The sequence below is a fragment of the Stylophora pistillata genome, chromosome 9 (assembly GCF_964205215.1).
Source record: "Stylophora pistillata chromosome 9, jaStyPist1.2, whole genome shotgun sequence".
NCBI lineage: Eukaryota > Metazoa > Cnidaria > Anthozoa > Scleractinia > Pocilloporidae > Stylophora > Stylophora pistillata.
This window is the reverse complement of record NC_142527.1, coordinates 4,986,048-5,013,087: the sequence shown is the minus strand read 5'-3', so window position 1 is coordinate 5,013,087 and position 27,040 is coordinate 4,986,048. Positions and strand designations below refer to the sequence as shown.

At 37.8% G+C, this 27,040-nt stretch overlaps 4 protein-coding genes across 4 annotated transcripts in view; 2 read left to right on the top strand and 2 right to left on the bottom strand.

Moving 5' to 3' along the window:
* Positions 1–1,686: 1,686 nt before the first annotated feature.
* On the top strand, positions 1,687–2,702 carry LOC111338454 (protein BTG1). The gene has a single exon (XM_022944958.2). It carries the CDS (start codon positions 1,928–1,930, stop codon positions 2,429–2,431), a length of 504 nt encoding a protein of 167 aa, XP_022800693.1. The 5' UTR covers positions 1,687–1,927; the 3' UTR covers positions 2,432–2,702.
* A 2,367-nt stretch (positions 2,703–5,069) lies between these two features.
* Positions 5,070–10,481, bottom strand: LOC111338457 (high mobility group protein B3). Its single transcript, XM_022944960.2, has 5 exons — positions 10,322–10,481; positions 9,488–9,807; positions 7,739–7,981; positions 7,359–7,524; positions 5,070–6,331 (listed from the first exon to the last, which is right to left on the bottom strand). The coding sequence occupies exons 1-5, from the start codon at positions 10,326–10,328 to the stop codon at positions 6,279–6,281; spliced, it is 789 nt and encodes a 262-aa protein (XP_022800695.2). The 5' UTR covers positions 10,329–10,481; the 3' UTR covers positions 5,070–6,278.
* Positions 10,482–13,006: 2,525 nt separating this feature from the next.
* Positions 13,007–23,631, bottom strand: LOC111338483 (zinc finger MYND domain-containing protein 10). The gene is made up of 16 exons (XM_022945000.2): positions 23,509–23,631; positions 23,336–23,378; positions 23,158–23,223; positions 21,818–21,931; positions 20,731–20,784; positions 19,652–19,731; positions 19,425–19,482; positions 18,870–18,958; positions 18,690–18,730; positions 17,653–17,712; positions 17,264–17,346; positions 16,924–17,013; positions 16,541–16,666; positions 14,785–14,906; positions 14,279–14,404; positions 13,007–13,916 (listed from the first exon to the last, which is right to left on the bottom strand). Exons 1-16 carry the CDS (start codon positions 23,616–23,618, stop codon positions 13,847–13,849), a joined length of 1,332 nt encoding a protein of 443 aa, XP_022800735.1. The 5' UTR covers positions 23,619–23,631; the 3' UTR covers positions 13,007–13,846.
* LOC111338453 (uncharacterized) overlaps positions 23,592–27,040 on the top strand; it is a 20,208-nt gene continuing 16,759 nt past the window's right edge. The window contains exons 1-5 of the mRNA XM_022944957.2: positions 23,592–23,747; positions 24,091–24,208; positions 24,660–24,844; positions 25,713–25,800; positions 26,340–26,447. Coding sequence (XP_022800692.2) covers positions 23,640–23,747; positions 24,091–24,208; positions 24,660–24,844; positions 25,713–25,800; positions 26,340–26,447 — 607 coding nt within the window. The 5' untranslated portion in view covers positions 23,592–23,639. The remainder of the gene's footprint in view (positions 23,748–24,090; positions 24,209–24,659; positions 24,845–25,712; positions 25,801–26,339; positions 26,448–27,040) is intronic.

Here is a 27,040-nt window from a genome sequence, read left to right as displayed (position 1 = left end):
AAGGAGGCATCTAACTTGCGTTTCGGCAGTCAGAAATACGAATTATAAGACGGCATTGCATTTGTTAGACTTGAAATAGACAATAGCTGAGCACAGTCCAATCCTCTCGCCATCTGCTGTCCTGCAGTCGATTCTCACTGAAACGTGCTCAAAAATAAATAAGGTATAAGAGTGGTAATTATCATGCGATGTATTTTTAACATAACAAGAAGCTACCATTAATAACATGTATTGGACATTGTTTAAAAATCTAGTTAAATAATCCTTTCCGAAATTTAAGGGTGTTTCTTAAAATTCGACACCTTTGACGCTCGTGGGAGTTATCCTAATTCAGGTAGAGGGTTCCTGTCCTAATTCCATTTTTATCGCGAGATGTATGAGCTTTCATTTATTTCACTTTTTGGTAGTGATTTGCCTGCGCTCCCGTTGTTTATCTCAATATTATCCGCGGGTTCGATAGTTTCACTGTTTCTCGATGAAATCAAAATAATTACGATAAGTTAAGCAGATTTTGGTTCATTTTGAGCGTGAGATTTTCTTCTTATGGCGCAGGTATTGATGATAATATACTACGTATGGTTCATAATAGTTTTAATAACGTAATCAGCTCTCAAGATTTTTAGAAGCATAAGGTTAGGGGTTACAGCTGCATAATGTACTGGTTCGTTGGTTATTGTTGTCAGAAGATAAAGGAAAACCATTTGGAAGAATGATAGGATAAATTTACATCTCACACCCGCTGTGGACCAATCGCTTTTCTATTTGGCATGTCGGCCAGAGATGGTTATCTTGATAATGACATTCATTTCGCAATATTTTTAATTGGGTTAATTCACCCGTGACCAGTGACTTTAGACCGAAACTGCTTGTAAGCTGTATTTGGCCTTGAATTGCAACATCGTCATCTTTTGTCTTCCTTTATACCCCTCCGAAGTTTATCCTTTGGTTTGTCCGAGTTTTAAAATCCTTTTGAGAGGCGAAACAAAAACGTTGATACGTGCGTGTTTTGTGCGTGCAACCCGGGCGCTTTGTGAAAAAGCTACAAACGAAAAACCCACCGAAAGACTGAATCTTCAAGCGCCTCGTGTGTGGGTTCAAATATGCGTGTCTTGCGGATATAGAAATGATGAATTATTCAAGAAGTGTCGTCAAAATTGCTTCCCTTTCCTCTCAGTGTTCTTAGAGACATCGGGGGTTTTTCGCGGATTTTTTTTAGGCGACTCTACAACTTGGGAATTAAATGTGAGATCAAAAGCTGTAAAGAAGAAAGAGAACAATAAAACAATAAGTCGAACATGGCATACTTTATAGAGATTTGATATCAGGTTTTCATCTGTTTACTAAGACGTCACAGATGAATAATACGGCTTGTCAAAAACAACCTTGATCACGTCCTAAAACAAAGAGCCCAATTGTACCTTCAGCCGGATAATTTGTCACGAAACTGCGAAAAAAATAAATCCTGCCTAAATTGACAAATGATGAAATCATCAGGAGGAGAATCATGTTGTTTCAGTGTCGATCGAATGAGTTCCCTTTTAGATGAAGCGAAACCGAAAGACAACAAAAGGCTATTCACATTTCGACCTCTTGCCTAGCAACGCCACTCAAAGCCTTTGTAACATTCTGGATTGTGATTGGTCACACTTGTGACGTCAAAGGGTTTTTTACCAGACGCAAAGCGTATTATTTCCGCAAAATTTTTCGATGCGAAGAAAATCTGAAAGAAGGTCCGGTGGAAGGCGATCTTGAAGGCGAAAATAAACGTCGTTTAAGAGGGCTGGTAGCTTTCCAGGAAAGTGTTGCGACGGAGTTACCAAGAAAGAAACTGTCTGTTGGAAGAACGCGTTTTTTTTTGGAACAATACTATCGACGGCAAACGAAAACTGTGCGCGTTGAAGGGTAAACATTCTCTTCGACGTAAACCATGAAGACCGAAATCGAAATGGCTTGTAGATTCTTGACGAAAATCTTGAGAGGGAGTGCAAAGCTCTCAGAGAAGCAGATCGAGGCTTTTCACAAGAAAACGAAGGAGATTTTGTGTGCGAGATACAAGCACCACTGGCATCCGCAGAATCCTTTGTTAGGAAGTGGATTTCGTTGTATTAGAATCAACCATTCCTTGGATCCTGTTCTTGCTGAAGCAGCCCAAGCTTGTGGTCTTGTCAACAACGATCTTGCTCTCCCCGATGAGCTAACGCTTTGGATCGACCCTAAATCAGTGGCGTTTCGAATTGGGGAAAACGGATCCATTTGTGATCTGGATGAATCAATGATTTCGCAAGAAAACAACACAAGCAAGCCTTCGCCAAAAGAAGCGCTGAATTCAAGGAACCAGGAGAGAAGACCAGCCAAGAGAAATAGCATGAATATCCTAAATTGCACTAAGGATGTGGTTAGTTTCCCAGTGTCTTCTTGCATTCCATGTTAGCATTAAAAAACAGAGAGATTTTAGAGTTAAAAATGTTTGTGTGCACATATAAAATTTTCTGGTATACAAAGATATGTAAATTTCACGTTCGATCGAAATTATCCTTTGTAAGTTGTGTTGGTGTATAAAGAACACTCGAATTTGTTAATTTCTCTTTGGCTGGGAATTTTGTAAGATAACAACCTGTATTTTTAACTGTATAGAATTTTGTATAAAAGTCTGTACAGTTTGCTGTTCACAGCAATAATAAATTGAATAACATTGAAGCATATTTAAGGCGGTTTACTTGTTATTGTGGTAATTCTTTCGCAGTGTATATTTGCTCTTGGAAAATTACCAATATGCAATATAGTGGGCATATTTATCAACATCTCGCTTATCTGAGGCAATGAGAAGTTAAAAACGAAAAGGCTTTTGGCGGACTTGTGGACGTTTATTTAGAATATGTCTTAGTTGAATTATTCAGTATCCCGATGAAAGGCAAGTCACCTGATTTCACCATGTGTTTGACAAAGCGATATAAATGGACCACATTGTTTTGTTCGGTGAAATTTGTGGGATCTCATAGAAACCAGGAAGCCTTACGAATCACAACGCTTTTGATTAGGTTAAGCACTTTTAACATTAGCATTACTCATTGCTGTTCATTCTCCGTACTAGCTTGATTTCGAATCATGTGAGATAACACGTAATGCATTGAACCTAAAACCCTTCAGTGATGCGTGGCAAAACACACCATCTAATGGGCTCTGATCGAATATTTATTCCACTTTAGATCCTCCGAAACGTTCGCTCGCGTTGAAAATTTGCGAAGCGCACAAAGAATTCGAGCATCTCAGTGGAAGCCCCTTAGTCATCTGTTACTGCTCTTGGTCTATTGTTGCTATTTTGGGAGAACTGTTGTGACGTATGTGATGACACTTTAAAAGGGTGAGAGAAAAGTGTCACGTTCTAAAATATCGCGTGCCGCCCTGAGTGTCATTGCAAAAAGAAAACATTCGAGACAATCGAATAGCATCCGTAGACAACAAGCCTGCGTTCTTGATGGGCATCTCAGTGACTTTTCACGATATCGAAAATTCGCGCCCTGAATTCCACTTCCCTCAATGCGTTGTGAAGATACAAAAATTTGATTCGGGGCCATATTTCCTGGGGAGGATTCTGTTCCATATTTTGATTAATGTGAACAGTTAGACTAATTTTAGCTGCAAAGACTCTGCAACAGAGAACGCCCAAAACAAAATATTGTGTTCTTTTGTTTTCTCTGCAGTATTGTGAGCTTTTTTTGTTTTAGATGCCACAAAGGTCTTGTATGGGAAGAAAATCTAATAGAAACAATTCAGTAGCTACGCATGAAATGAAACAATTAACGTGCCACAAGTACTGGTTTTGCTCCAGAGCAAAGAAGAAATAAGCACCGAAAACATTTCGAACACCGTTGAAGCAAACTTCGTCCTTCTGGAGGACTTACTATAAGACAATTTGGTAATATCAACTGAATTGGAATTGTAAATTGGCCACCGTAAAGAGTTAAAAAGCTGACGTTTCGAGCGTTAGCCCTTCGCCATTCGCTCTGACGAAGGGCTAACGCTCGAAACGTCAGCTTTTTAACTCTTTACGGGGGCCAATTTACAATTTCAACTTAGTTGATATTACCAAATTACCGTGTTACCCCCACCGACGCAGCACCACAGTTTCTTTAGAAACGTACCCCCTTTATTCATCTTACTATAAGACACTACGCAGAAAAACACAGCTACCATAAGTTTTAAGATAAAGGAATTAATCTCCACTTGCACTTTAAAAACAACACGCATGAATCGCCCTAAAAGTTTTGCAGAGATATTGCTCCCATGAAGTACAGTTGTTGGAAGGAAAATAAATAACCATGAATTCGAAACTTTTAGAGTACATTCAGGCGGCTCACAATCCGGACTGACGCCTGGTATTCGAACACATACGCTTATAAAACAATTCAAGTTTAACCTTTAACCGGAAAGGATTTCTTGGCTTAATCCCGCAACTAGCTGTGTTGCGCTGTTACTCAGGAATATCACAATTTTACAATAGCAAGCTCGCCACCCCCGAATAATTAATGCAATCGCTCCCTGGAATGACCGAACAGAAATTTTAAGAACATTTTCAGAGAGAAAGATAATGAGAAAGGATCAACTCAGCAATACAAATAGTCACTGACATGTACTGCAGGCGGTGAGAAGAATTTATTTTCAGATCTTGGGGTTAAGGGATTGACCTCAGTTTCCAGGTAGGCGTTTTGAAACTATGTTTGAGGGGAGACAGCCCTCCAGACGCTTGCCCAAAATTACTACCTCTCCTCCTCCACCCAACTTAATCATGTACAGAAGTGATTAACATGTAACTTCTCCCTGTAATATCCATATGTTACTTTGCAAACTGGTAATGAGAATACTCAAACTTATCAGGTAGAAATTATTTGATCTTTTTTTCATGAGGTAGACCAAGGAGAGGATATTGGATCTACCCTTCTAACGATTCCAACTTAAAAATAGCATTTCCTTGGCATCTAGATTTGATAAAAAATAATTCAGCCACTTCACTGGCCCAGTGAGAGTTCCAAGAAGCTCTGTCTATGTTAAAAAAAAAAAAAATCACAAAGTAATGAAAAAGAACATCTTTATTTAAAACGTATCATACACATGCATGTACAAACTAAAATTAAAATATCTTAGTTTACTAATGGTGCCAAAAGAAATAGCTCTTGAAAAAGTGGGATTCTCTTTGTGGGATAAACAAATTGTTAACTTCATCCAAAAAATTTCAAAATCCCCATTTCTTAATTAACCGAGATACTACACTTGATCTTAGCTTAAAGGCAAAGATGCCTACACATCTTTTTAGATCAAATAGAGAACCATGCAAACAATGCTGTAAACACCTGAAATGTTGCACATCGAGACAGGGGGCTGTGAGAGTTAACAAAAAAAACAAGGTGCTGGAATTCAAAACAAAAAAAACATCAGTGGCAGAGAAAACAGGCATATGTGTCAATTATTGTTGGTGAAATGATTGTAAACTCAGGTATATATTTACTATCAGTTTTCAGGTATAGCTAATTCAGTCAGAATAATAAATAACTACTCAAAGGAATGCTATAAACAGTGACACACTTTTGGATAATAGTAAAATGCAATTTCACTTTTTTAGTGGCAAGGCCTTTAAGACCAAACTAACAGTTACAAACATACTGCAAAGCAACACAAAAAGGAATGTTTTCTGCTTAATACCAAGTGATATCCAAACTAAGAGTTTTACTTAAGTTAAACAACAACCAAAACAAGAAGTATTATGGCACGCCATCCCTGCATCAAAAGCTCTTTTAAAAACAACTAGCTTTTAGTACTTGCATTTTACTCTTCAACTCCCAGAAGTGATTAACATGTGACTTTTCCCCTACAGTTTCCATACACTATCCAGCAAAAAGGCACAAGAACACTTGAGCTTAAAGGTAGAAGTTGTTTGCCTTGATCTAACACCAAAGTCTGGTAACTAATTTACAAGGAAATGTTTAATAGCTAATGAGGAGAATAACATGTAACAATCAGATTTTGGGAATTTAAGGGTTAATTGTATCTTGAGCAATTGTCAAAATGAGAGCTGAAAGCAGGGAAGGAATAAGTAAACCTACTAGTGTAACAAAATGTCTTTTACTTCTACATTCATAGGGTACAAATGATTCACACATTCTCTTAGAGTTTGAAATCAAAATCTACATATTACAAAGGGCAAATATCAATGATGAAAAGTGGTAGCATAAAAACCTACAATGGATCTCTTGCCATCAGAGGAAGTGAAAAGACTTGTTAGTTTATTCATCGTCCTCATCGTCGTCATCTTCATCGTCATCTTCATCGTCATCTCCTGCAAAATACAACAATGCCAACATTGCCATTTCATTCTGTAATTACAAAGCCAAAATCAGGTCAGGTTTCTGATAAATAACTTTTCCCAGAACCCTTTATCTCCAATTAGTGATTAAGACAGAGTTCCCCTTTACAATAACAATACAATATCAAGCAGACAAGTCACGAGAATAAGGAAAAAAGAAAGTCAGGGGATTATCAGTTTAACCAATAACAAATTCTCCAAACTAATCTCATAAGAATTCTATGGCAGACAGTGAGGAGAATTACTAATGAGATCTTGGTAGGGAAAGGGATAAGTAGTTGCTAATGGTGTGACAGGTGACTGAGCCTGCAAAGGAGCCTGGAAAGGGGCCATGAACCAAACACACGAGTCTGCCTGCAGGCTAAATGGACACTGGTAGGCTTATAAAGGGCAGAAGTTGGCTTTTATTGAAACTCCTGGAGTGGGTTAATTTAATTTTTACCACAATTAGCAGTGATGTTGCAGTCCATAAGAGAACAGACCACACCAAACCACTGTGAACTTGATACCCAGAAAAACATCAGTTGCATAAGAGTAGAGCTAGAGCCTTGTTAGTACAATGCTTTGGAACTCATTCCCTTGCTGTCTTAGAAATGATACTATGATAACATGTAGAGGGAAAATAAAACAAAACAAAAACAGAGAAAAAATACAACTGGTGATTCCTCCAAGAGCACAGCTTGAAGATAAGCCAACTGAAACATTTTGCCAGCTGATGGAGTCTGCCAGAAAGTAGTTTTCGACTCCATTATGAAGGTGTTCCACAACTATTTTATCTTGGAGCTTTCAAAAATGTAAGATTGAACCCCATTCAGACCTTCAGATTCTGGACTCTAATGCTCTGGAATCTGCAGGTCTGAGGTTTGATTCCTCATGGGGACTCACAATGTTTTCTTTGTCCAATGCTTGCAACAAGACAAAAAATTCTCCACCTCGTCACCAAGCTCAAAATTAACAATCGTTCTTATTCTAATTAGTTCTGTAATTATCCTCAACATACCATCATCGTCATCTTCAGGCTCCTCTTCCTCTTCCTCCTCTTCATCATCTTCATCGTCATCATCCTCGTCTTCCGACTCTGATGATTTAGGAACCTCCTTCTTGGGTGGAGGCTTCTTCTTCTCTGGTTTTGCTTTTGGTGCAGCTACTACCTCCTTTCCAGCATTCTATAAATAAAATGATGATAAAGTGCAATTAAGCTACCAACTCAACAACAAGGTGGCAGGCCTGTGACTAGCATGCCACACTCCTATGCCAAGAGGTCCAGGTTCAGAATCTGTCAGGCACATTGTGTTGTGTTTTTGGATTGATGCTTGAGTCTCGCAGAGCATCTCTTAATGTGCTGGTAGAAATGATTTCAATATTTCAGCAGACACTGACCTTCTTCCTCCACTCTTCCATTGCAGTTTCATGTTTCTTTTTAGCTACTGCCTCCTGCTGTTTGTATTTCTCTTTGTCCTTATCAGTCATGGTTCGCCACTTCTCTCCAGCCAAGGCAGGAATTTTCTGATTATCATCAATCTTTTTCCCTTTCATTTGCTCTCGGAATTCAGCAAGGAATATGAAATAAGCTGTAGGAGCGCGCTTGGGTTTATCTGATTCTTTCTTAGCAAATTTCCCACTCTATATGGATAGAGAAAGATTTAAGATTAAGGTTCATACTCTTTCAAACTTAAATTTTATACAGATTGTTTGAAGCCATTTTCCTTGATTTTTTTCTAGGAGCAACAAATCAAAGTGCAAAGTTGTCATTAGAGGTCAGTAAGCCCCCGAAACCTCCTTGCTATCAGACAATTTTGTGCTGGCTACTTAATGAATTGTGATCAGACTGAAAATAGGCATGGCTAAAAAAATTTTCAAAGATGTCCTAGAATGCTTGAAATCACGTTTCAGAGAGTTTCAAATTTCAAATTTTCTGGGGCACTATGTCCCTGGACCCACCTAGGAGGGTGTATTTGCTTTGCTTTTCAAGTACCATTCAATTCAGTCACCTACACAATCTAACCTGAACTCAGGCTGCATCATGCATTTGTTACATTTTCTAATGACAAAAGTGAGGAGGTGAACCTTCTCTTATGTTTAGAGTTTGTCATTGCAAAGAATTCTAAAAGTACATATAGGAAAGATCCACATCAAAGTGGTGTATAATAAAATATCTGGAAACAAGTTTGCTCTAGGTTGACTGAAATGAAATTTATTAGTAGTCTAGTAATCAATTTCACATATTTTTTAATGTATGGTAAAAATGTGTCAAAAATGTGACCAAGAAGAGTTTTTTTGAGGGTCTTTTTTTTTTTTAATAACAAAGATCAAAACCACATTCTGCCAAAACCTTAATACTCTTGAAGAAGACTAACTTTTTGTTAGTCACTTGTCCTGTTAAAAATTTTTACCAATGTTTTTCACACAAAACAAAATTCTTAGGTGTAGCAATTTGGTAGTGTCTCCAACTTTTATTGGAAAGACCATAAAAGGAAACTGCTTGACACTTCATCGAATTTAAGCTCGGTCACCTTTACCACTGGTTTACTGTCCATTTCAACTCTGCATGGCTCCTACAGTTACCCTGTCTTTATGCATAGTGACTAGGTCAAAGAATTTCTCATTTTTGCAAAACTCAAACTTGTTATGGTCTTTCTGTCAAGTTAAACCAACTTGGCTATGAAATTCTGAGAAACTAGCTTTTATCAAGTTATTTCTAAAATTGCATACACATGAGGTGCAAAAAAAGGAAAGAATTTATTTATGATAGAGATCAATGGAAAAAAAATAGTTTTATATGAAATTTGTTTTTCAGAAAAGAAAATGATTGTATTGGTATTTCACTATCTGGTCTCTGCATTTGTAATCAGCTTTTTTGTAAAAAAAAAGAAATGTCTACTTCAAAATAATAGTTCTATTCATCACGAAAGTCAAAGCCCATTCTGGCATTAAAGAATTCAAAATTTTGAAATCATTAGGAAATTCCCTTGAAAGAGTTCACACCTTCCTTAGAAACTAAAAAATCACGTGACGTCAACACTTGCTCCAACAGGGAAAGGTTGGAAGTGTGGCGGCCATGTTGACTCACGAAGAATGAGTAATTTTATCTTACACTTGAGCTTTGTTTTGCCGGTTATGCTTACTAACCTCCTTAAGGTAGCGCTCTTTGTCTTCCTGGGCCAAAATATTGTACGGTTTTTTCTCCTCGTCCGTGAGATTCTTCCACGCTTCGCCCGCCATCTTCGCGACTTCGTTCGCCTTTGGAAGAGAATCGCCCTTCTTCTCGCATTTCTCTTTGAGCTTCTTTCGAAAATCTGTGGTAAAGTGAATGTAGGCAGAGGAGGCTCTCTTCACTTGGGGCCCGTCCCCTTTAGCCTTCTTTCTTTTCCCATCTTTTACAGCCTTGGCTTTCTTCGGCTTGGACTTGGACAACGCTACCTCTGCGGACCGTTTCTTTGACTTCGCTCCTTCGAGTAAAGAAGAACAACATCATGTCTTCGCGTCTTCCAGGTCGTAACGACTTGAAAGTATCATTTGTCTCCAAATTTTAGCCCTTTCCATCGATAAAATGGCAGCAAAGATCGAAAATTTGGCTAAGCGTAAGCGATGGTAAGTCCCCGAGGCATAATTTATAGTAGTCTGTGCAATCTCTGAGCGCGAATTTGAATAAAAGAACACCGTGGAAATCGCTTTGAAATTAAACGCAGCAGACATTTTTCGCCGTTTAATCCGAGAAGAAGAGCTTAGAAGACAAATCTAGGGCCTATCGGATCGTATTTTGTCGTTTAAACCGAATAAATTTCTGAACTGACTACGGTCGTGCACACTTCCACATGTCCTATATGCTTCATAAGGCCTCGTATGAGGCTTGTAAGAAATATAAGACAACAAGGGAGAACAATTCATGGAGTCCCTCATAATAAGAGTTTGACTGAGATTTGGAAATAAAAGAGGCGCAATGCAACGAAATCCCGAAATTACCTTCCATTTCACCGGATTTGCGCTTTTCAGGTGTAGAACGACTTGTCTTTTTGCTTTTGTCGACTTTGCAAGGCTGATACTTTCGATCCGCCAAGGTCTTTTTCACTACCTCACAGCTTCTCTTACTTTAAGAGCACAAGGGAAGAGACAAGAAGGCAAACACGAGGTCGCTGAGCTGACGCGACACTACTGCGCCTGCGCATCACGCCGACTTCTCTGTTTCCTAATCTTTTCTATTGGTTATTTGTCTGTTATTGCAGTGTCTCGACAATAATTCTTCGAACAAAACCTTGTCTATTAAAAATTGTTTTTGTCATAATCCCGCTCTTATCCAATCTTGGATTTATTTAAACAGTCCTTCCCTCCAGTTCACCACGCCTTCTGAGCGAGGGTGGGGCGTGGGTAAGGCCTCGTAGAAATTCTTTATCTGAAGTTCAAAGGAGAGAATCCGGAATCCTTTCTAAAATTCTTATTTAAGCCACAATTCACGGTACTTTTGGATCCAAGAATCCGATTCTTTTTTTACACTCCGCACCTTTAGCTTTAGGACGAATTTCTTTATATTTTTTTTCCGCGTTGAATTCAAGGGGAACTGGTTCTAAAGCAGGAACTCGATTATTCAGTCGCCTTTCACTTTTTGTTCGATTTTGATTTTTTCTGCTTTATAACCAAAGTATGATATATGGATTTATTTTATTAGCTAAATTTAATCAGTTGGTAAGTTTTTTGAACGAAATAGTTCAAGCTACCGGTAACAAAATTTTTTGGTGGGACAAAATTAGATAAATGTACGCTTTTTCAGTAAAGGAAATTACTCAGTGGACATTCATTTTCCTTGGGACGCGGCAGAGACTGTCGGTTTACCGGTATTTTTTAACAAGGCACCATAAGTATTTTGAGGTCACATTTCAAGGCGATTTTTCATACCAATTATATTAGATTGGAATAAGGAATGCTCTCTCAGTTAATGGAAGTCACGCGACCTATCAAGGTCTCTATTAACACTTAGGATGGGGTCGGTCACATCAATTAGTCATCAATTTCGTCTATATTTATAGACATAAAAAAAACTTTTCTTTATTCAGACTGGCTTGCAAGAGAAATGCGGTTTTCCCTTAACATAATGCAATAAGTGAGGAAAATGGTCAATCCACTTCAACACAAGGTAGCAAACCTTTCATCAAGGCTTTTGACCCATTCCTGGGTCGGAAAAAGTTAGAGACAATTTTGTCTTAATTGAACGCGTGTTTCTACCGAACACAAAATTGATTATTCAGTTGCACGTGATTCACACGCTTTGCTTTTGTTTTATCTATAAAAAGCATCTCAACTTATTCTTAAAGTGCACCTACACCCAAAAAATTTTTTTCGCTTAACGAAGTAAGCTTATTTTTTTGAGTATTTCTGCGCAAAAATTTTTTTATTTGCTCAAATCTTCAATTTTCTATGCCCAGTCAAAATATGGAAAATCGGCCGCCATCTTGCCCCACGACCGAGTTTAAAGAAGAATGGCTCTAGCGGGTAATGTGACGTCAAATCGAGAACACGAAAGTCTGCATCTCACACATTTTCACTTGTTTGGGAAGATTGTCGTCGATATCGTCCGAAATATGCCGACTAGGTGTGTTGTATGAAGATTGTATGGAGCGCGATACCCTCTTGCAAATTTCGCACGTTGCTACATCCTTCTACAACACACTTAGTCGGCATATTTTCGGACAATTATCGACTACAACCTTCCCAAACAAGTGAAAATGTGTGAAAAGCAGACTTTCGTGTTCTCGATTTGACGTCACATTACCCACTAGAGCCATTCCTCTTTAAACTCGGTCGTGGGGCAAGATGGCGGCCAATTTTCCGTATTTTGACTGGGCATAGAAAATTGAAGATTTGAGCAAATAAAAAAATTTTTGCGCAGAAATACTCAAAAAAATAAGCTTACTTCGTTAAGCGAAAAAAATTTTTTGGGTGTAGGTGCACTTTAAGTTTACTACGACTGAGTAATCACATGATTTTCCTCGTGCCTCTTGTCAGAAACAGGCACTCCTAACTTTTTCCCCAAAGTCTATGAATAGAAATAAATAGAAATCGCCCTTCCGGCCAGTGCAATTTTGTTGGTCCTTGATAGATTCCAAATTGAACTCGAAATCGTTTGAATACCTTCACTAGGAGAGGAAAAATTTTGTACAATGAATGAATGCAAAGAGGATAAGGTGAGCGAATGGCTGATCAAGGGCTAATCGCTCTTAAATAAATTCACCGGGGTCAGTGTGCCTTGCTATTTTGCCAAAAAAATTGAAATTAAAATTTCTGAACGCTTTGCCAAAAAAGGAAGACCCAAGAGACGAAAGAAGAGAAGGTGTCTTCTACATTTGCGTCAATGGCCGTTAAGGGAGGGTCTCAATGAGGTTAATCGTCAAATGGCTTAAATATTAACCGTCAACCGTCACAAAAGCAGTAATTTTACCGTTGAATAAGCAAGCCGATGTTAGCAGTCAAATGTCTCAAATATTCTCAATTACGAACTAGATGATTGCCTCAATTGGGGTCAAGTTCTGTTGTTTTTTAAATAAAAGTCTTGATTTATCACAAAAATACATATACGTAAGTCTTTGAACTTCTAGTCGCGAGTAAAGCGGGTTAGCGACAGAACTGACTTCCGGTGTGGAAACACTTCCGGCAACGTAAAACGTTCGTCATTTATTAAAAAAAGGTGTTATAGGGTATTGTAAGAGGTACAGCCTAATTCGCGCGTTTGGTTCGTTTTATAAACGACATTCCAAAAAATTAATCGTTAACCGTCAAATGATCCGAAGTTTAACCGCCAGCCGTCTAAAGGGGGTATTTTTAACCGTCAACCGTCAACGTGATCCCCCCCCATTGAGACCCTCTTAAGGGAGTTGAGGTGAATCTCTACGATTGAGACAAACGACAGAAAATAAACTCGATGTTCAATCGTTACAACAGGGGCCTTGCCTCGAAGCATGAGTGCTTCTGAACAATTGAAGACGCGTGAATCTGAAGAACTTACATGGTCTCAGTCTTTCCCATTTGCTCGCCCTTTTTGCTGCACAGCATTAAGACCATGAAAACAAGTCCGCTGATACATAAGAAGAGCAGCGATCTAAGCCAATATTCACGCGTCACCCTTTGAAAAATCTTAGCTTCGCGTACGCTCCGGTTGTTGTGTCACCAAGTTTAAACTCGCTCCACGGCAAATCGGAGCAAATTGACAAAATAATTGAAATAAAATAGCATGATGCGCGACTGAGAGCGACATTTACTTCCTCGGTACGAAATATTTACATTTAGGACGCCCTTGAAAGTTTGTCTCGTCATTCCAATGGTATCATTAGAAGGCTTAGTTTCTGCTGCCCTACCGAGTCAAGTCAGTGTGGGCTCGTTTCCCGAACAGCGACTGGTGATGGGGTCTATGTTTATTGTCTGCATTATTTTCCACTTGACGACTTTCTCTAATGACGGCGTTCATTCCTATGTTATCTTTGCCACTATCTTCAGTGTAAATCATGTTTTTGACTCTACGACGAGATTGCAAGCAGGCTTGTGCTTGCTCCAGTGCTTGACCTGGCATTCCCTAAAAGAAAAGACCGCCGTTAGGTAAAAATTTAAACCATCATCATGCTCAATCAAAACAAAGGTAAACATCACAAGGAGCCAATCAGAACTCAAAGCTCATACATGTGACCGAGCCCAAGCGCGGGAAAATGTGCGCGAACAACTCGCGATTGGTCTAAGTTTTTAACTCTGATTGGTTGAGAAAGGCGCGGGTTTTCTTGACAGACCAGAGCATGGCAAAGAAAAGCCATTCATCGATAATAGTCGAAAGTAATCCAGCAAGTACTCCGTAGTCAGCGCAACGGAAAGGGACCCTCAACTTCCGGCTAACGTCCGTTTGTCTAACACGTTTCGCTAATAATAATGTCTCTATCATTTTACCTCTTGCAGTACCATTCGGTCTGACATCTTGAGCACCGTTTTGTTGCTGGCTGGCCACACAAGGCACATTTTGGGGGTTCACTGACAAGTTCCTCCAGCATATCCAAATTGTACGTATCTGCCCACCTAAAAACAGACAGATCTTCATCAAGATTGCTTCTAAGTTTGAGAAGAGGGGGCAATTCGGAGTATTGATTTTCGCAAAGGGAGGAAAAGAGAAGACCCGTACCACGAGAAAACCCCTAGAGTAAAAAGAGAACTAACAACGAATTCAAATCAAAAACCGAACAAGTGCACCCCTTTGAAAAGCGCGCTCCTCCTACAGCCAAAATTTAGAAAAAGCGCTCTGCACTTTTTCTTTAAGCGACTAATTTTGTTTGCCGAACTAGTCGAAAGTACAGTTACTCTACAGGTACAACAAATGTTTTTAGACAATATTTTTCAATACTGTAAGCGTAACATTGAGAGTTATGAAATATGAAATATTCGTTGTCAAGTGTACTCACATTTTAGCTTGCTTTTTAATATCCTCGGCCGATGGCGAAAAGAAAGCCTTCTTCTGGTATTTTGCAAACTTCTCCCATTTGCCTTGATTATCCTTTAAAAGTTTTTCTCTGATTTCTGGAACCTGTACTTAGTTTTGTTTTACAAATAAGGAAAAACAAACAAACAAACAAACAAACAAACAAGGCGATCAGAGAAAGTGAAAAAAACCTGGATTTGAAAAGTAAGCATCAGACAGATTACATATATCTTATTAACCAAGCGCGAGGGCCGTACTGGGAGAATATCGGCCCGAGGTCTTGACAGTACGGACCGAGCGCAGCGAGGTCCGTACAAAAAAGACCGAGGGCCGATATTCTTCCAGTACGGTCCCGAGCAAGCTTAGTTAATAAGAGATTTATTATACGACTGAAGTTCAAAGGGACACAAGTGCGGTATCATTCGGGACCATTCGGGACAGTGCCCGGTCCAATACTGAGAGAATATTGACCGGCAATAGAGCATTTTGATTGAGTGATTTTAGTTATTGGCCCTCTGACTGCCCGAGTCGTGTAATAATCTACCTAATTACCCGAGAATGAGTGTTATTGTTCAAAGTAAAATAGTCCTTAAAATATTGAGGGCAGCGTCCCACGATACATTTCTTTACAAGATAACAGGTTTGTTTTTGGCGTCTTTCTTCCAGCGCGGGCCACTTTAGAATGTCTAATGCCGTGCTACTGCGAGTCTTTCTTGCAACAATTCTGTCTGCTCTCTTCTGCGAAGCCTCTAATGCCTAACTATTTTCCTCCCCGCTGCAACCCCACACTGTATCGCAGTCATCTATTACTGGTCTAATTAACGAGATGTAGAAATATGTATGATGTAGAAATTGGTCTAATTAACGAGATGTAAAAATATTGTTCTCTTGGAGAAAGTTCAGAGAAGAGCCTCTCGATTGGCTTTAGGTCAGCGAAGGGGTGAGATGTCATATGAAGATCGTTGTGAAATGTTACATTGGTCGAAGTTGACTGATAGAAGGCTTTATTTTTCCTTGGCAGAATGCTATAAACTTGTATTCGGGCTGAATGGACTTCATTTTTGTGACTTTTTTGAGTTTGCTTCAAAACGTACTAGGTCCAACCACAATTACAAACTGCAGGTTAAATTGGCAAAATGTAATTGTTATAAATACTGAGTCTCTTTTTTTGTTAAAATCATTCGTGAATGGAATGACCTGCCCGCCAATGTCGTTGAGATAGGTAACTTAACACGTTTCAAAACAGCTCTTGAATTATACATGCGTATTTCTTAGGTTTTTATCCATCTTAGATTTTATTATAAGCATACATTTTTAAATTTTATTTCTTTGGAAGTTTATTTACATAGGGTTAACCTCTTAAACTTCCTTTTTAGGGTATTATTTGTGTTGTTTATTCTTTGATACAGTATTCTTTGATAAAGTATGTAGAAAGTTTAAAAAATTGCGAGGATGGACAACTTCTGACGTAAAAAATATAAAACATTTTTTATATTTTTTACGTCAGAAGTTGTCCATCCTCGCAATTTTTTACACTTTCTACGTTCGTGTTTGCTGTGAGGTTTGGACTGCGAATCTTTATTGATCCTCCTGGCGCGGTGCACCTTTGTTGGCCTGAGAGTTCCACTAACGACTTAAATAAAGTATGTATGTATGTATGTATGAAGACAACATTGGCACTCTGAGTCGTAAAATTATGGCGAAGACGGCCTAACATTCCTATGCATTCATTCACTTACCTGTTCCAAAATAATGTCCTTTTTTATAGCTGGTGGCTCCATGATGGACAGTTGTTCAAGGTATCGTTGCAGATCTATCAAGCTGGGAATCTGATCCAGAAGAACTTCATTCATAAAACCTCGCAGCTGAAAATACAGTCAAGAAAATCATTCACAACAATACGGGCATCACCTTTCAACCAAGCTGCTTATTAACCATACTACTGGAAGTACATATCATTTAAAAGTTTCCTAAAGACAGACAGGTAGTGAAAGAAGACCCATTGGTCTGATTAAGGGGGGGGATGGGGCAGGGGGATGCTAGACACCCCCTCCCTCCCCTGGATCTGCCATAGCACCAAATGTAGTTCTTGCTTAATAAAAAGAAACTTCTGTCTAATTACCTTTAATATTTGCTCTTTACTATAGGAGTTGAACTCATACTTTCTTTGACAGTCTTCATTCATAAGGAGTTGATGAATAGCAAGCCAGACCTGGGATAACACATGAAATACAACATCTTGAGATTTAATGTTCCCTAACACTGACAGTTGTAGTATGCCTTTGTATGTTAAATTACCACGCATACTATGGTTATTCCCTTGATGGAACGTTCTTTGTTTCATACTATAATTATATGCAGTTTGTGCAAAACATTAGACCTTTGAGTTGCTGAATAAACTTAGTTTGGACTCAAATGAAAATGATTAATAGTACAACAGCAAACACTAAATATTAACTTACTTGTCCCTCTGTTTTGCTGAGCTGAAGTCTTTCTCTTTCTGATATTTCTTTCCACACATTATCAATGAATTTCATCAATTTTCCTGGAGTGTAAAAATGTGAACCCATTAAAAAAAAAAAAAAAAAATCAGAAAGATGCACATGTCACCATAATTTCAACTTTATACAGGAAAAGAACCAGTACTAGAGTTAATATGACTGGATACATGCACAACCTGCTGCAATGGCTTGCAATTGTTTGCATGGTCTTTCATTTACCAACTGTTGCAACTCAAAGGTTCTTTACAAACTTCTAACTTATAGTTTTTTTCTCAGACAAATGACACTTTTACTGTTGTGTGCTGTGCTTATACTTACTCTAACATGATCATGATAAAAAAGAAATTCACCTTTGTCTCTTTTTATCCAAGGAGGATTTTCTACCAACTGAACAAGTACCACAGGGGTATCTACGAGTGTGAAACAGAACAAACTTCATTTAGGGATGTCTTTAATTCTCTCACTTAAAGTGCTATCTCTCTACACATTCAAGCACATGAGATAAAAAAACACTTGCATTTGACATACACTGTACAAATCATGTAGCTTATTTAGTTCATTTTCTTTATGGAAAAATTAGAGTTAATCATCACACTTTTATTTACCATTACAATAAACAAGGGGATCTTTTGCTTCTCAAATTTTTGTCAGTTTTAGTCAATTGGTAACAGGATTCCCTGCTGCCAATTCTGGCTGTAATCATACCCTTTGACCACTACGAGTGCCTTACATTTAGTTTCTCCTAACAAAATCACCCTCGAATCATTCATTAAGGTCATGAGAGTATAGGAAATGATCACCAACTAAAAAGCTCTTGATTGTTAAACAAATTCTCCTTGTCAGCACCTTAGGAAATGTATAGAGAACAGTATAGAGAATATGCATACTGAATCGGATACTAGGGTGTAATGGGTTAACGAAGTGTCAATCAGTACAGTTGAACCGCAATTATCCAGACCTTGATATCTGGACTTTTTGAATATCTGGACTTTTTCTCTGATCCCGTTTTTTTCATGAATATTAATGAGCTTTGATCTTCAAAACTTTAATAGGTAAAAAATTCAGAGATTATGTTTAAAGTCAGGAAAAGTACGTTTAAAACAGTGCATTACCTCCTCCACTTTCAAAAGATCAAGCTCTTGGAGAGTCAATGAAACAGACTTTTAGAATAAAAAATGTGTAATGTTATTTCTTTTGTTTACATTATTGTCTCATTAATTTCATATTTTCCATTATCTGGACTCTTGATTATCCAGACTATTTACCAAAGTCCCAATGAGTCTGTATAATCGAGGTTCGACTGTAGTAAGATTACAGACCAAATTGGACTCCTCTTAGTCTAAGTAAAATGACTATAAACTCAGGCTTACAAACAGTTTCTACTTACTGTGAGTGTTTAGAAGCCTTGTCATGACACTCAAGGGTAAACTACAAAAAAAAAAAAATGCAGATCTTTACTATCACGGGCCTTTTGAAAGTTTGGGAAGTGAATGGATAAAAAAAACAACAGTTACAAAAGTCAAATCATCAGAACTAGAATTTCTGTTTAATTCATAATTTGAGTTACCTTGATAGAGAGTCTGTGATGTATCTAAGAATTGACACTGACTTGATACAAACAGTAAAGAATATTGTTTTATCTTGTTTCTTTAACTCCTGAAAGAACATAAAAAAGGCTTTCTTACATATTAGTTAACCTTGAAAAATCAATTATATCACCATTCAAGGTGTCAATTAGACATTAGAAAACAAAGACTTCTCTGGCTTACAAACACAATTTTGTGGCTAAAATTTACTGCTTAATATCATTATCTACTTTCTCCATACTCTACTCTATACATTTCCTTTGGTGCTGACAAGGAGAATTTGTTTCACAATCAAGAGCTTCTTTAGTTGCTGATCATTTTCTTTATTCTCATCACCTTAATGCATGATTCAGAGTTGATTTTGCAATTAGGAGAAATAAAATGCTGGGAATTCTTAGGTGCAATTAAGAAGTAAAGAAAGCTGCTAAAAGTTACTTTACTCTGACTTGCAACAAAAGTTCTGTATAAAAAAACACTGAACATTACTCATTCTTTACTTTATCACATCAAATTCATACAGTAAGATAAAAAAATACCTCTATGCTTGAGAGATTATCACAGCAATCTGTTGATTCTCTGTTAACCTCATCATGTCTGTAAGTTTGAGTTTAAAGTTTCACATTCAATAACAAATCAGTTGCTTGTTTCAAAGCTCGCAAAAAAGAATCGAATTCATTTGAGGGTATCAATAACACAAACTGGAAAATATGATTTGATAAACATCCTGGATGTTCCCTAAAACCAGTCCAACATTAGTACATACTGAGCAATAAGCAGTGATATTCTTCTAAGGCAGTAATCGGCCAGATCAAGAATGCTGTCACCAGCTGCTTCACACGCTTCCTGTGGATACAACATATATCCTCTTACTAAAAGAGTTTGAATTCTGTACTGTAAGCTTTCACTTTGATGATTCTGGAGGATTTGCAGAATGCAAAAGGCAAAACAACTGTTAATTGTTCTTTGTTACTCTTCTCCAAAAGATCTGATTTACCAGTGACCATAATTTTTCAAATAATAACCTAGATCTCAAAAATGGGTCTCAGTACTACTTATTTTATTACAATGTTGATGTAAATCTGCATTTACATTCCTATGATAAAATGCACTCATGTCAGTCTATTCATTCAGACAGCAGTACAAAGAGTTGTTCATACACTAGGGCTATCAAACTATCTAACTCCCAGAAGAGATCAACATGTAACTTCTCCTTATATACGCTCAGGCGCGTAGAATATAGCTCAATTGGTTAGAGTGCCGGATTGTGTTGTGTGGGAGGTTGAGGGTTCAAGTTGCGGCTGGACCAATACTCATGGTCTTAAAATAACTGAGGAGAATTTGCTACCTTTCCTTAACAAGAAATGAATAGATATTCTGGCTAGTCTTCTCAGATAAGGACGAATAAACCGTAGGCCCCGTCTCCTGCAGGGTTAGGGGTAGGAGATGTTAATTTCCCACGCATGAGATTACTGTGTGGTGGATGTCCTCCCCTTGGGTGGGATGGGTGGGTGTTGGCCCTGAAAAGCCCTTACGGGGAGTGGTCAATTAACCTATGTCTGTAGGTATGTATAATATCCATACATTATCCAGCAAACAGAGAATGCCGGAAAATACTTTAATTTATCAGGTACAAGTGTTATCTTAATCTAACACCAAATTCTCATAACTAACTTACAAGGAAATGTGTAACAGCTAGAGGGGAGAATTAACAATCAGATCTAAATCTTGGGAGTTAAGGGTTTAATAGGATGAGCTGAATTCTATCCACACTTTGATTGGTTCTCACTTAACTTATGATCTATCGGAAGATGGATGCACAGATGATACCACATTTAACCTTACCTTATGATAAAGAACAGTTTCCAACAGGCTTATGACTGTTGCTTCATGAAAAAGCTAGAAAATGGCAAAAAAAAAAAATGACTAGATCTTCATAACACAACAAGCAGAATTTGTCTTTTCTCCTGGGCCCAGTTGTTCAAAGGCCGATTAGCTCTAACCCAGGGTTAAATTTTAATCCAGGTTTCTAAATTTCTCTCACCAAAAGCCATTTTGAGATAATTTTCCTAGTTCTTTTTAGGACATTCAATCATCAAATTGTAGACAAATGGAATTAAGCTGAATTTTCTTTCAGAGCTTTCAGATCTGAAATCAAATTTCACACTAACCCTGGGTTATCTTAACACAGCTTTGAACAACCCAGCCCTGCTCTCTAATTTAATATTGCAGTGTCACAAAATATCTTTTAAATTAGGAAGTATTTGAGCTGCCAAGAAGCAGCTGCATTAATCACTACTTTAACAATGTCCTAGAAGGCTGCAGAAGATCTTAGTTCATTGGTAGATCTTAGGTTACTGGTAATTTGTTACTCTAGGGGCTAAAAAGCCTTTAAGAGCCTGCACTTGTTTGCCCCAACTTTTTTGGAGCCCAAAGCAATTGGGAGAAAATATGTCTACTCCAACTACAAGTAATAATAAAGGTCTTTATTAAGAATTATTTTGCAAACAGACGTGCAACAATTAACATGAATAGAATGAATACAGAAAAAGAAAAGGTATTAATTACTACTGAAAAGACATCTATTAATTAATAAAAACTGATTTAAAACGGCTTGTCTGAACCTTAGGTAAAATATAATTATGCAACCTAGTTCTCAACTGCTGTGTTCTCTGGGGAGGTAAGAGATCGCTCAACGCAGTGTTGGTGGAAGAGATTCTTTGCCATAATATGTTAGTAGATGGCTCAAATCCAGAACCTATGAATTTAGGGTTCAGCTTGCCAACCATTATGCCACAAAGTCTTCCAGATGAAAATCTCAAATCAATAAAAATACTTAAAACTAGTACAGTTTGGCAGGAATTTGGGAGATTCAAAAAAATTCTTAAAACATTGTACCTTCAGGTGAACACAGCACAATTGTGATACTTACCACAAAGTAAATAGGTAAGGTTGTTGATGGGTTGAAGCCTGACTCTAAAATTTTTGGAAACACCTTGCTTTTCCAAAGCTCCACAGCTAGTAACTCGTGAATCAGAACAGGGATCTGTTTGTAAGGAAAGCAGCTAAGGTAAGTAACATCTATGGTCATATTTCTGATCTGGCCAAAGCTTATTCCTGTTTTTTTCCTAGCATGATTAATGGCTTTAAAAAGTATTGCTACTTGTGGTTCCCCTAGATGAGATGCTAGTTACCTCAGGGTATTCCTCTTCCACTATTTTTTTTTTTAGGTGTCCCTGCCAGTTTGCCAGTATCAAGAGGGAGCCACAAGGAGAGTAAAGGTGACTTCTTACCCATTAAACCCAATCATTGACCTGTCCAGGTCGACAGAGCTGAATAATGAAATGCTACGTCAGCGGGTATGCGGTCAACAACGCAGGCTCAAGTGTCCTTGGTCTAAAATTTTGCGAAATTAGTGGAAAATAATAAGGGCTGACCTTTAAAACTGAGGAACTCTGTTTTCATCGTAGGCACTTTCCTATTTCCAAAGGTTTAAAGGAGAAAATTAATTTTTGAAAACTTTTAGGGGGTGTACCAAATTTTTGGAGGTTGTTCTGTAAAAGAAAAGCGGCAAGGAAAACGATGCCTCAAAGCAACAGAATAGGAAATCAACCATGCAAACTACTCAAAATCCGTGTTTCCACAGCAAAACCTGGCGCATGCGTATCCGTTATTCAGCTCTGTCGTCCAGGTCTCAAAATAGAAGGTTCTTAATCAGGTAGTAGTCTTAAAAACAGCCACAATCCATTCTCCAGTCTGCCAAGTATACCATAACTTAATGAGACCTCACGGCTACACAACTACCCATAGCCACCTGCCCCAAATGGCATTAACCCTTAAAACTTCCCTGAGAAGTGATTAACAGGTAACTTCTCCTTGTAATATCCATATATTATCCAGTAAAGAGGTAATGAGAATACTCAAACTTATCAGTTAGAAGTTGTTACCTTGATCTAACATCAAATTCTTGTAACTATACTTAAGAAGAAAATGTATAGCAGCAAGAGGGGAGAATTAACAATCAGCTGTAGATATTGGGAGTTTGAGGTAAACAACCAAAAGTCTGGAACTCACAAGTGCATGATTGCAGTAATGTCTCTTAGCTCAGATAACAGCTATTCATGGAATGCTATGATTCTTAAAAACATATATCATATAAATTCATGACACTACCAATTTATTAATTATCAAATAATTAATATGTTTTACCAGATTAATTTTTAAGTTATAGACAAATGCTATCAATAAATTCAATTGACTTTGAGTGGGCACCTTCTCCAAGGTTATGAGCAGTTCCTTGATAAATTCGTCTGCTTGCGATGAAGCGCTTATTATTGCCTGTCAAACAAAAAATACTGATAAGAATATACCCCTAGGCACAGTTCATTTAGGAAAATCTTTGGCCAATAATGATTTGCCTAAGGGTTAGCAATTTAGCTCACACTCTCACCTGCATGTTAAGCTTTTCTATGTATTCATGTTGACTCATCCATCTGGGCAAAATGAGAAGGACACATTTGTTTATAATCTTAGTTTCATACCTTACTTGCGAAAAAATTGGGAGTGATCAAAATCTGAAATACTCCACTCAAAGCTCTAAAAAAAAACTTAGTATACACTCACTTTGGACTTCCTATTTCCTTCAAAGGATATGTTTTCAGCTCCTCTATGTACAATTCTGCCTCTGAAGCTAACAAAACTTGCTTCGTTTCCGAGTTCGAGATGCCCGCCATTTTGTTTTGAAAATTGCCGTCATGGAAATACCGCTGGAAGACATCGTGCTGCTGCGGGCACCAACATGGTCCAAGATGGCGGACCAAACAGTAAGATCAAAAGGAGAAGATAACGGCAATGCTACGAAGGTAAGGATTCCCGTGTTTATTTTTTAGTCCATGGAGAGTTGTAACTTCTAACTTGAATCTTTTATTGAATGAAAATCAACGTGTCAAATTCCAATCAATGAAATTTGTTGAGAACACCAAGCACAAGTTAAAGTGCATCAAGGTGTGATGTGACTTTGAGGTACAGCTGCCGTGGCATTTGCATGTAGAGAACGATAGCTGGTCATCTACAGAGCGAAATCTGAACGTTTCGTTATGCATAATAGCAGACATATCATTTTTTGTTTGTCTGCGTGATTCAGATTCATTCATTTTCTTGTCCTGGTAATTATTTGTGTTTAATTTTCTGTATGTTGTCCTGTAGACTCAAGAACTTCTGACGCGGTTCTCCAGTACTGTTTTTGCTTTTGACACATCTCCAGACACAAGATACATAAGATGCGACTTTCCACAATGCAAGCAGCATTCAGAAGCTTTACAAGGTATTGTCCAAAACACAAATGAATAAAGGCTGATAGTTTCGAAAGAAACTGTTTGGGGCTGTGTCGGTGGGAGTAACGAAATAATTTGGATATATCAACAAAGTTGAAATGGTAAATTAGCCACCGTAATGATTACAAAAGCTGACGTTTCGAGTGTTAGCCCTTGCTCCGACGAAGGGCTAACGCTCGAAACGTCAGCTTTTGTAATCATTACGGTGGCTAATTTAACATTTCAACTTTGTTGATATATCCAAATTATATTGTCCAAAACAGACTACATTACCCACTGAGGTGAACACCTTTTAAAGGTTTCTAGGGAAGGGGTATAAAAAGATAGATGAATCCATTAAGATTCTAGAATGAAATCTATAGACCATCTTGGATAGAATTCTATTTGTTTCTATCAAAGTTAAAACCACTTAACCTAAAATTTTAACCATTGATCTTCTAGGGAAACCTTGTTGGCTCCTCAACACCATAAAGAACGTAAAATTTCTAGAAAGACATGTGGGCAAAGAAGTTCATCATTACATGAAAGAAAGGGATTCTGGAACTGATGATCCGTTCAGCAACTCTCATCTTGTTGATAGCAAGGATTTTATTGAGAGGCAATGGTTACCCAATGGAGTCAGAAAGGTGTGGCTGCAGTTAAGAAAAATGTTTTACCAAAATTGCGAGACTTACTACCATGTACAAGATAGTGAAGAAAAAAATTGCGGTCAATATCCCAAAGTACATAGCGTGGCCCACACGTGTTACACACTCCTACCATAGCAGTAAATTCATTAACATTGGCAGTAACAGTAATGTCTATAACTTCTTTACCAGAACTATAAAAGAATGGAACACACTACCTTCTTTTTTGTTAGACCAGCCATCTGTGGACGATTTTAAATCTACTATAACAAATTATCTTAGTTCCCTCCAGTGATTTTGTATATTTATTATTATTGTCATTATTATTATTATTCATGCATTTACTTATTTCTCCTTGCAACGTTATAGCACTGTTTATTTCTTGTAGTTTTTAGTTTTTCACATGCAAATTCACAGTGATGAGAAACCTTTGTGAATTATAGTATATAAATAAATACCTAAATGCTAAATATCATCAGTTCACTCCCCAATTCTCACTGTCCTGCTATTAGTTTACAAAATTTAACCCTCTAGCCACTGAACTCCTCGGAGTGACCAAAAAGGATTGGGGGTTTTATTACAAAGAGCTAGATTAGGTCTGATCACACAATTGGCCAGTCAAATTTGAGGATTTAAGATTTTGGCCCGCTAAGATGTGTTAGAAACAAAATAATATGTTATCCAGGAAACAGATGACTACTCATTAGTTCTAATCAGTAATGTGTGTAGATCACAAGTGATATGATTAGAACAAATTTAAATACCTTTCATTCATTAGTTTGTTTGTTTGTTTTTTTTTGATACAATGTGCTCAAACTAATTTTCATATCTTTATCATGGAATAGCTTATCTTTGGATATATCTCTAGGTTCTTGCTGTGTTTAATTTAAAAGACCCACAATCTCAGTTTGGGGATTGGATTTCCTTGTTTCTGAAAGCTGCTCTTAGGGCTGAAGGTATGAAATGCCATGATCTTGGTGAAGTGTTATATATTAAGTCCACAATTGGGGGTTTATTCTATAGTTTCACCAAAATAATTTATACAAATGCGATGTCCATGTTTTGATTCTTGTTCATTATTGGACACTTTTAATGGTTAATAATGAGACATTTTGTGAACTAGTGAGTAGCATGTTGAACTTCAACCATGGCCACTTGGAGGTAAATAATCAGGCAAGAAGGGAATCAGGGTTGTTGCTAATTGCCAGCTTCCAGCAAAATTCACTGGATGAACAAGCAGCAATCCTCGGCTGGATTTTCTGGCCAGGGATCGCTTGTTAAAGCACAATGGGTACTTCCGAGGTTACACACTTACAATCATTCACCACCTTTGAGCTGTCTCATTTAAAATTTAAGCCACCAGCATAATTTCTCTCCCCCCCCCCCCCAGGCAGGGATAATGGTCAAATGCCTGTGGGTGACCCCAGGTTGGGGGGGGATGTCAAAGCTTTGAATTGATCTGCGCATTATTGATATTAGTTGGTCTGTAACCCAGGGACTCACAATAATGATTGCATGGTCATCACTCAGAACTTTGTGAGTCGTCAAGAACTGATGGAGTCAATTGCAAAGCTGTCATTCTTGAACAGTCACTGGCCAACAGGTATCAACTATTAAGTAAAAGAGCTGTATCTATTAATTATTAAGCCATGTATGGATTATTTTGATTGGTTTTAACAAATTGATTTAAATCTAAAAAATGTATTAACAATTCTTTTGAAATATGAATGAAAGATGATTGCTTTGTAGAGGTAAAGAACACTTACAGCTAACAGATAAATTCCATATTGCCATGGTTCTGTACAGTAACAGATAACAAATGACTTGAAAATGTGGGAAGAACATCATTGACACACACATCTTCACCTTGTGTGCTACTTTTTGTGCTTTCTGGCACAAGACCAGTACACAATATGTCATCATGTTGTAAAAAAGATAGTCTGTAACTTCTGAAGACTTCTGGATCCCGAAGTGAGATTGACTGAAAGTGAACTAGCAACCGAAGTTTATTTTTACTGGGATCACATCACATTGTGGAAATGTTATTTTGTGAACAAGTTTACTGATAACAATTCTGCAGTCACATGCACAATGTAACTAGGTATACCATCCAATAACAGTGAGCACATGTCCTCTTGGAGGACTATCTTTTGTTTGTGCCACATTTTCATTTCATCTGGGATCTATAACTGGACA

What these genes read in the sequence shown, in the direction of transcription:
- LOC111338454 (XM_022944958.2), top strand. Translation starts at nt 1,928, where the DNA reads ATGAAGACCGAAATCGAAATGGCTTGTAGATTCTTGACGAAAATCTTG.
- LOC111338457 (XM_022944960.2), bottom strand. An exon ending in AAGAGCGCTACCTTAAGGAG is followed by an intron (nt 7,982 to 9,487) that starts GTTAGTAAGCAT and finishes CTATCCATATAG; the next exon opens with AGTGGGAAATTTGCTAAGAA. An exon ending in TGGAAGAGTGGAGGAAGAAG is followed by an intron (nt 7,525 to 7,738) that starts GTCAGTGTCTGC and finishes TTTTATTTATAG; the next exon opens with AATGCTGGAAAGGAGGTAGT.
- LOC111338483 (XM_022945000.2), bottom strand. Translation starts at nt 23,618, where the DNA reads ATGGCGGGCATCTCGAACTCGGAAACGAAGCAAGTTTTGTTAGCTTCA. An exon ending in TGCTCATAACCTTGGAGAAG is followed by an intron (nt 21,932 to 23,157) that starts GTGCCCACTCAA and finishes CCTTACAAACAG; the next exon opens with ATCCCTGTTCTGATTCACGA. An exon ending in AAACTGTTCTTTATCATAAG is followed by an intron (nt 19,732 to 20,730) that starts GTAAGGTTAAAT and finishes TTGTATCCACAG; the next exon opens with GAAGCGTGTGAAGCAGCTGG.